This window comes from Gigantopelta aegis, unplaced genomic scaffold (assembly GCF_016097555.1).
Source record: "Gigantopelta aegis isolate Gae_Host unplaced genomic scaffold, Gae_host_genome ctg7935_pilon_pilon, whole genome shotgun sequence".
Classification (NCBI taxonomy): Eukaryota; Metazoa; Mollusca; class Gastropoda; order Neomphalida; family Peltospiridae; genus Gigantopelta; species Gigantopelta aegis.
This window is the reverse complement of record NW_024536188.1, coordinates 1-10,401: the sequence shown is the minus strand read 5'-3', so window position 1 is coordinate 10,401 and position 10,401 is coordinate 1. Positions and strand designations below refer to the sequence as shown.

General features: G+C 33.6%; 1 protein-coding gene across 1 annotated transcript; it reads left to right on the top strand.

Annotated features, from left to right (window-relative positions):
- Positions 1-2,031: 2,031 nt before the first annotated feature.
- LOC121366960 (mitogen-activated protein kinase 14-like) lies at positions 2,032-4,913 on the top strand (the record flags this gene model as incomplete). The annotated part of the gene is given in 8 exon segments (XM_041491184.1): positions 2,032-2,107; positions 2,110-2,135; positions 2,291-2,338; positions 2,394-2,508; positions 2,570-2,641; positions 2,918-3,047; positions 3,645-3,651; positions 4,572-4,913. Coding segments are annotated over 8 exon segments (816 nt in total), but the record flags the coding sequence as incomplete, so codon positions are not given.
- Between the last annotated feature and the right edge of the window lie 5,488 nt (positions 4,914-10,401).

Genomic DNA, 10,401 nt, shown 5'->3' with positions numbered 1-10,401 from the left:
GGATTAGCCCCTGGAAGAAAGTCTGAAAATCTTTTTTAGGATATTGAGGAAGGGAATGGATATAAGCTTTTGCCTATTGAGTTAACAGAATATAAAAGAATGATAGCACACCGATACACACACTTCAGTATCACTGGTTATTGCTCGATAAATCCCAGCATCTGGTGAACCGACTATTTGAAGTATTTCTTTTCATTGATCAATAGTTATCTGTACCAGGAAACAATACTTGTCCTTGAGAAGTGCAGCCATGATACAACCGACTAGACCAACATATCAACTGAAGATAAGAATAATATTAACATTATCATATTATTTATTATAATCATGTTCTACCTTCTTTCCCTAATGCATCCAGTTTTAAACCTTATTTTCAGGTGGGTCGCCAAAATCTTGTAGCTACATACAGATCATTTCTTGATCAGTAGGATCTCTTTTTGAGCTAATCCCAGTCCGAGGAATCTAAAATGTAGCCACTACCAAAGATGTCTCAAACTCTAATTAAATATCAAAAATAATTTTCACACTTACCTCAATATCACATCCTCGTTAACCGCAATATTACTTGGTTTAAGATCCTATATATAATAATAATTATTTTAATAGTATTTATTAATGCGGAGTTACCCTATGGACAATACCAGCTGAATGGGAACATACTATAAAGAGATACCAATATCACTCTAATAATATAATAAATAGTCACCTTAAGTCCTCTTAAAATTTTATAAACAAGAAACTGGACATGTTCATCAGTTTTATGCGCCTGTTGTTTTGAGAATATTATTAATCTGAACCCATTAAATGCATCATAAGTAACTAGGGAAAAGAATTATAAATAATAGATAGCAGATCTAACGTACACATCTTGAAGTCCTCATAACTTTCAGCTGGTGTGAAGACATCTAATAAACCAATAATCTAAAGAAAATACTTTTTATCACGAACAATATAAAATTATTTCATACATTCTCGTGTTTCATGTGTTTGAGTAGGCGGAGTTCTCTATATGTACGTTTACATGTACATTACTTTGAAAAGGACTAGCCAATTTCTTTAATGCTACTTTAATACCATATTGTGTGTCTACGCTGAGCTGGAGGAGAAGAATGCAACATAACGAAATGTCTTAGTTTCACTCACCATACAGTGCCATAGGCTCCAGTTCCAATGGCAGAGATTTCCTGATAACGAAAGGGAACTTCCCATTCAGCTTAAAACAATTCAATCTATGGAACCAGGTTTTAGTGGCTTTTCAACAGGAGACGACATTCTAACTAGCCCCAATTGCAGTAGTTATACGGAGATCCGTATTGTTTCTGTAAACTAATATTATAGTATTTCTCATTCCGACACACCCAAATGGCCACCTCAGCTTCTCCTGCTCCAAGGGAGCCCTAGACCCGTCAAACCAGGATTCTACAGGATAGATTTGAACAGAGACACGTGGATTGTAAAGGATAGGTATCAAGATATGTCCCCTATTGGTTTTGGTGGATTTAGCACTGTCTGGTAGGAAGACCCTCAATTTAAAACTCATTATAATATCACCTTATAGTTCAGCTGTTATACTGAGACTGGACAACTAGTAGCATTAAAGAAATTGGCACGTCCATTTCAAAGTCCTGTTCATGCCAAGCGTGCATATCGTGAAATAAGATTAATGAAGTTATTGACATGCCCTAACACTAATGTGAGAATACATCATATCATGTGTAATAATATAATGTCCTCTTCTTTAGGTGTAGAACTATTAGATGTGTTCACACCTAATGATACATATGAGACATTCTATGATGTGTAAGATAAGACTATTGTTAGTTAATATTCTCTCTCTCTTCTCTCTGTCTCTGTCTGTCTCTGTCTCTCTCTTGTGTCTCTCTCTCTGTCTCTGTCTGTCTCTGTCCTCTCTCCTCTCTCTTTCTGTCTCTGTCTGTCTCTCTCTCACTCACTCTCTGTCTCTCTCTGTCTCTCTCTCTCTGTCTCTCTCTCTCTCTCTCTCTCTCTCTCTCTCATACACACAGCTATCTAGTAACAAGTTATATGCAAAGTGATTTAGACAAAGCTATAAAGATACAACCTCTCACTGATGATCAAGTTCAGTTATTAATTATCAGATATTACGTGGACTCAAGGTATATTATATTGACCAACATAAATACCATATTGTCCTCATGTCACATTATTACATGTACAATATCTTTCTTGTCATAGTACATTCATTCAGCTGGTGTTATTCATAGGGTAAGTAATTAAATCATTTATTAAAAGGGATTTACTCTTTATTAAGGACATTAAACCTAGCAATATTGGAGTTAGTTCAGATCTTGAGATTAAAGTATGTTATTATAATTATAGAGATTATAAATATTAATATTTTAATTAATTTATAGATTTTAGATTTTGGCTTGGGTCGTAAAAAGAAAGGAGAAATGACAGGTTATGTAACTACACGATTTTGGAGAGCACCAGAAATATTACTGCAGTGGATGCATTACGATCAGAAAGGTAGTAGTTAATTAATAGTTAAATTAATTATTTGTTAATTATTTTTTATTAATTATTTTAGTGGATATCTGGTCTGTTGGTTGTATATTAGCAGAATTATTGACTGGACGAGTTTTGTTTTATGGAATTAATTGTATCCTCTCATTTCTCTTTCTCTCTCCAATATGATCAATAAATTGTCTTAACCTCATAACAGATCGTGATCACCTCAATACTATTTTTCAAATTTGTGGCACTCCAGATGAAGAAATGATGGGGAAAATTGACTCAGAAGATGTGAGTCATCCACAAAACTCCACCCCTTTATAATAGATTAATTAATAGGCTTGCACATACATTAGAAGTCTCCCTGTGTTTCCAAGAAAGAACTTTAAAGAATATTTTATTGGTGCTAACCCTCTTGCTGTAGATCTCCTAGAGAGATTACTTCATCTTGATCCAGACCGACGACCATCAGCAGCTGAAGCCCTCGAACATAGCTACTTTAGTTGGTTACATCGTGTCGATGATGAGGTGGTTGTGGTCTTTAAATTAGCTTGGTATAGTCCTTTCTTACTTTAGCCGTTTTTGTAAAGAATCATATGATGATCATCTTGAAGGAGATAAAGATCTTGACTCTGAAGGATGGAGAAGTATGTTTGATGTGATTATTATTTTAAAATTTTTTCCTCTTTAGGACTTGTATTTGAAGAGTTAAATCAACCTTACACGCCCCTTTTGACTCCACATCCAACAACCCATGGATATATCATAATTTGATACACAAAAAATTTTTATCAGGTTATTTAAAATTTTTTCATATGTCTCCTATCTTTATTTTAATTATTAAATTTTGATGATAAATTAATAATTAATTAATTAATTGGGTGTGGTCAAGGCGGTAGCCACACACCCTCTATTTTCATTTCCCTCTACCTTTGTTGTTATTTTGAGATCATGTCAACAGTAACCGATCATACTATTATAGTATTTCTCCGCCTTAGCTCCGGGAAACATTTGAGGACATACCTGTGTCAAATCTCGATCTCACTTGGCTGAATTCCTGGACAAAGTTCTCAAAGATTTAGAGGTATCTTGTTCTATAAACGGGTTAAATTTGTATTATAAACTTGTTTTTATGGTACTGTGTATTTTAGGGAGAGTGTAAGATCACTCTGCCTGAGACTGATGAGATTTAATTGATTCTCAAAACTTTCATGTTTTTTTTCTGCCGACAAATCTGAAGAGTTTTCACTCACATCCAAACTTAAAGCTATCCCCTATATCAGTAAAGCTCAACTAAAAGACCCACCCACTTTATTTTTGGAATCAACCATTTTCCGTCAGCAATTGAGGTTGATATTGATGAAAGAGTAGACAGAATGAGACGTGCACTGTGGGATCAAGGTAAATATACATGTACTAAATCAATGTCATTTTGTCTTTATATAGTTATAAGCACCGCCCACCTGCCCCACCACTCGGTCTGTGTCTCTTGGTAGCAAAGGGACAATTATGATGATCACATGATCTTTCTAGCAGGAAGAAAACAATATGATAATCGTTCTCAACGTATCTATGGTGACTCTGATCTTAACACTTTAGCTGAGAACTCTAGTATTAACATGCCTGAGGAATCTTTAGAAAAGCTTTGTTATCCAATTCAATGTCAACGTCAATAAATGAGACTTCCTCACTCCACTCATATGAGTCTAGTACCTCTGATTTCTCACATTCTGATTCTATACCTCAGCGTTTACATTACCACGTTCATCATCAAATTCTAGTCGGCTGTTACGTCGAGATATTGATGCATCAAGTCAAGGAAGTAATGATACTGGTAGCAGTCCCATCAGTTAACTCATGTAATGTCCTTGGATGTAAATGAAATGAGACAAAATGTGAGTTGTGTCCATTATTAATATTCACTAATGTATCTATGTGTCCATTATTATTAACATTCATGTGTCCATTAATGCATCTATGTGTCCATTATTAACATTTAGGTGTCCATTAATGCATCTGTGTGTCCATTATCAACATTTATATGTCCATAAAATATTTCAAATTTTATATTATTTCAGAGTGTCAGTCTAGACAAGGGAGAGGTGTTAAGACGTCAATCAATGCCACCAAGAGTGTTTATTAAGCAACACACAGTAGAAATGGAAGATGAAGAGATTTTTCTGACCACACCCACTATTAACAATGCTCCACTATCACTTCCTGATTCAACTGAAATTGATCCTAAACCAGGAACTCCAACAAAACGATTTATTCATTCTTCTCCATCTGCTTCTCCTCGTTCTAGTTCCAGAAAAATGAGATTAGCATCTCGAAGGGGATCAGCCATGTCGTCTCTACGACCTAGTCAATCTGAAGATACACCAGCTGGAGATGGAGGATCTCAACTTGCTTCCCCTCAGGTAATTTAACAGTTTTATAATAAAATTTAATTAACTATATATATTACAGGGTTTTTTTTAGTCGTACTACTTTTAGAAGGTATGATTCTTTTTGGTAAGAAATTTATTGATTTTCTTGTTTAGTAACGTGTAGGAACAGTAGTTATTAGTCCTCAACATACAAAAGTATATGGTAGTATTAAAGTAAGTATTATGTAATCTTGTTGTTTCCTTCATAGTTTCTGTCTCTCTCTCTCTCTCTCACACACACACACACATACACACCACACAGATGTTTTTTGTTGATTTTGACATACCAGCTGTTAACCTTACTGTTGATCTTGTCATAAGAGGTAATTTTATTAGTTCTTATATCTATTATAAGCAATGTGTAAACAATGTTATCTTAATACTATATAGTGACATATTGTTATATTATACTAACTAATACTATATAGTGACATATTGTTATATTATACTAACTAATACTATATAGTGACATATTGTTATATTATACTAACTAATACTATATAGTGACATATTCTTATATTACACTAACTAATACTATATAGTGACATATTATTATATTACACTAACTAATACTATATAGTGACATATTATTAATATTACACTAACTAATACTATATAGTGACATATTATATTACACTAACTAATACTATATAGTGACATATTCTTATATTCATAACTAATACTATATAGTGACATATTATAATATTACACTAACTAATACTATATAGTGACATATTCTTATATTATACTAACTAATACTATATAGTGACATATTATATTATACTAACTAATACTATATAGTGACATATTATAATATACACTAACTAATACTATATAGTGACATTTAAATATTACACTAACTAATACTATATAGTGACATATTATAATATTACACTAACTAATACATATAGTGACATATTATATTATACTAACTAATACTATATAGTGACATATTATATTACACTAACTAATACTATATAGTGACATATTCTTATATTACACTAACTAATACTATATAGTGACATATTCTTATATTACACTAACTAATACTATATAGTGACATATTATAATATTACACTAACTAATACTATATAGTGACATATTATAATATTACACTAACTAATACTATATAGTGACATATTATAATTTAGGTGATTATACTGTTGCTCAATCAACAATCACTTTGGAAGCATCTCAGGTTAGAAATGGATGAATGGATGGATGGATGAATCAACAAATGGACAAATGACAAACTCAGAATCATCTCTTTTTAGAGATGAAGGTCATATTTGTTCAAGAGTTCAACTTTCTCTGGATCCTGAAAAATTCACTTTAACATATCTCATGAATGGAGAAATATATGAACTTTATGATGAACAACAAATCTTGTATCCTACATCAAACTATATAATCCCCTCCCACTTCTATTGTTATAGCTTCTTTTGACTCCACCCACTAGTCAAACATCAACTGTAGCTCAGTTATGGAGACGGAGAAGCACAACGTGGACAACTAACAGTGGAGATGAAGAAAACAGAAAGTAAAGAGAGAAAAACCCTCAATATGGCTATTAGTTCAATGATTGGTATTGGTCTTTATCAACTACAATTTGCTAACAATGACGAACTTGATATAACAAGACGAAAATTGGTGACGTAAGTGACCACACCCCTTCCCAATTTGTTTCCAATGTGTGTAGTGATCGTAGAAAAGCTGTACACCAAAGAGATCCATCAATATATAGTATGGAAGTTGAAGTACAATTTTCAGAGCTCTCACCACATGTTAAAGAAATGGTAAGTGTTTATGACACTCCCCCTTATGATGTAATTGTGATGTCATTGCAGATAGGTGAGGATAATAAATTATTAATACGAGTCCATTATGGGGAGGAGCTTCTCAAACATATCAAGTTAATAGTAATTTTATTAACCCATTGATAAATATTAATAAGATAATTGACCACACCTCTTAGTGCATACCACTGCTGATAGCTCTTACCAACAGTTTTTCCAATTGATCCTAACAAAAGAAAAAGGCTAGAATTTCAGAGAACTGGTACAGTTCCTAATGACCACGCCCCTTATTATTACTGTCCTATTTCAGTAATATTGATGATTATGTTCTTAAAATTGCTGGGCGTGACTCTTATATCCATGCAAAACTATGAACTCATTGGTTATTCCCAAATTGTTAAGGCTCTTAGCAAACATAGAGATATTCAGTTAGCTCTTGTTACAAAGATTAGACACTTCTCTTGATTTACCTCGAGATATACCAGATGTAAGTGAATTATGTCCTGTGACTTGTAAAGGATGTCATGTGACTGTTTGTCTTTATTTATCAGTGGAATCTAATCGACGAGTCAACCGGTTTGACGGGTACTCATGAAGAACTATCGGCTCTAAAGAAAAGAACACACTCAAATCTTTACTATGTCAATGTGGGATGTACATAGAAAATTTAGGTACTTTTTTCCTCTCTCCTTGTGTTATCTGATTTTTTTTTTTATTTTAGAGTGAGAATACTTGGTTTGATAATGTTGCGTGATATACCTGACTTGGATGTAATATATGTTGAAGTGGGTGTGTTTCATGGAGGGGAGGAACTTTGTACTATTCTAACGACTCATGAGATACCAGCTGCTAAATATCCTCGTTGGAATGAATGGCTAGTTTTAATATATCTGTTAGAAATCTACCCAAGGTAATGCTATGTCTGCAACTTATATAGTTGAGTTGATCTTCTCATAGGCTGCTCGACTTTGTTTTGCTGTTATTGGTGGTATTCGACGTAGTGATAATAAAAACGTTCAGGAACATGGGGTAAAAAGGAGTTCACACGACAGTCAACCTTGAAAGGAGAGAGTGGAGTCCAAACAGATCATCCCCTTAACTGGGTTAACATGCAGATACTAGACCACCGTGCTCTCCTAAGACAAGGAGTTTTAAGACTCAATCTTTGGCCATATGATGAATCTAGTGATGATGGTCGTTGGGGAGGGATGTCCCCCTGTAGGCTCCACAGCAATTAACCCCGATGGCAACACAGCAGCTGTGCTATTTGTGGAGTTTGGACACCTATATCCATCCAGTTGCCTGTCCTACTGAAGGATGGGGTGAAAATGAAATCATGTGAGTGTCATATGATGCATTGTGTAATGTCACATGATTTTTATTTAGCCAAGTTGATCAAGGAAATAAGAAAATTCTCATTTAAAAGTCACTTAGATAAGTCAATATCAAGCGATCCCTTAGCACCAGTAAGATAACAAAATAATATTTTTAAATCTACATCTTTCTAGTTGGACAGAAGTGAAAAAGAACTTCTATGGAATTTCAGATACCAGCTAGCAAACAGTCCCGAGGTTTGTTGGATAGTCCCTTGTTCCTAGTTGACTCCACCCCTTTCCCTTGTAGGCTCTCCCCAAGTCTTGCAGTGTGTTAATTGGTCAATTTAGATCAAGTTACAGAGACTCATAAATTACTTCGTGTTTGGTCTCCCATACTATGGAGGTTATGTGATGTTGTAAGCTCCCCCCCCTTTTAATTAAATTTTATAGGTAGCATTAGAGTTATTAGACTATCACTTTGCTGATGAGAAGGTACGTACAATGGCTGTCAGTAGATTTCAAACTCACCAATGATGAAGTCTTAATTTTTTGTTTACAACTAATTCAGGTATGGCTATAAAACCTGTTTTTTAACCTGATAAACTCGTTGATATAGGTTTTTAAAATTTGAACCTTATCATGGACAGTGCTCTTGCACGTTTTCTTTAACAAGAGCTTTGCAGAGTAAAAAATTGGGACATTTTTTCTTTTGGTAAGATCAAGAAATAAGTATCTAACTTTTGTGACTGTGTCCTCTCCCTTGGCATTATCTTAGGTATCTTCGATCAGAAATGGACTCCCACAGTTCTCTCACAACGATTGGTATCTTGTTGAGTCTTATCTCAAAGGATGTGGAGAGGCTGTGTTTGTAAGTTGTCACATGATTGTCACAATGGTTATCACATGACTATTCCTCTTTTGTAGAAAGAGTTACAACAACAACACCAATGCTATACAAGACATTATGTCTGTTGCTGCAGGGGTATGTATCCATTTAACAATGCTATGTATCCATTTAACAGAACTATGTATCCATTTATAGAATCATGTATCCTATTAATAATTTATATATCCATTTAGTTAAAGAACACACAGATAAAAAAAGGTGGTTCTACAGAATACTCAAAGAAGAACTCAAACAATACAACTTTGCAGAATCATTTGCTCCACCCTTTGACCCTGGGTAATAACTAATTTAATTAACTGTTTAACCTTTGACCTTTCCTTGAGGTTAAGATGGGGAGTCTTCAAATTGACAATGTCGTGTTTTTATGGACTCTAAAAGGTATGCATCCATTACATATTACTATTATGTCCATAATCTGTTCTATTCATCCATATCTTTCAGACTCCATTATGGTTAGAGTTTCAAAACATGGATACATCTGCACTTATCAGAAACCAATCAAAGTGATTGCTAAACACGGATGTGATCTAAGACAAGATATGCTAACATTACAAATGATTAACATTAATGGATTCAGTAAGAGATAGGTTGTTAGAGGACTGATAGAGACTGTTTGATGGATAGTTAGATATACTGATAACAGATGAGGACAAAAGACAAGATTAATTTTTTTTCTCTTTTTTCTAGTTATGGCAGAGTAAAGGACTTGATTTATATATCATTCCTTATGGTTGCATAGCAACACTGGTCATGAAATGGGTATGATAGTAACGTAGTTCAAGAGCTGAAACTGTTGCCAAGGTGACAAGGGACATATTTTAAAGACACTTCTAATGAAGTATTCTTATAGATCCAACTACATCACGGAGGTAGTTTCTCCACATTGAAAGATGAACCACTTTATGAATGGTTAAAGAAAAGGAATCCTAAGTAAGTTATGAACCTATATTTCATGTTTATTAAGTTTGTAAGGAGTACCAAACAACTATATTGTAATTATTTTTAAACTAAAATTATTTTCAAGAAATGTTTGGTAGAAATTCCATTTATTAAATTCTATAATTAAATAATAAAATGTTTAGTATATGATTATTGTTCCGTATACACTCAGTCAGCAGACAACATGACTCTAAACCCACATTGCTGACTGTTTTTGTAATGGGATGATCCCCAAAGAACATGAAATAGGTCTCAATATAATATATGTATAGTCAACTTGCTAACGTAATAAGTATTGGTAATTCAATATATTGCATCCTATGTGGTTATCCCTGAAAATGTCAACATTTCAAAAATTTTTTTTTTGAGATATAGACTCTGTAGTCCTCAATAAAATTGTACATTGTCAACTAAAATACTTCACTACATGTTAGTAAAACTCATCTTAACGTGCTTTTCTTTAATGTAAACATTTCTACACTTTTAGAGGAAGTAGTAAACTGCCTATTTGTTAGCTCTAC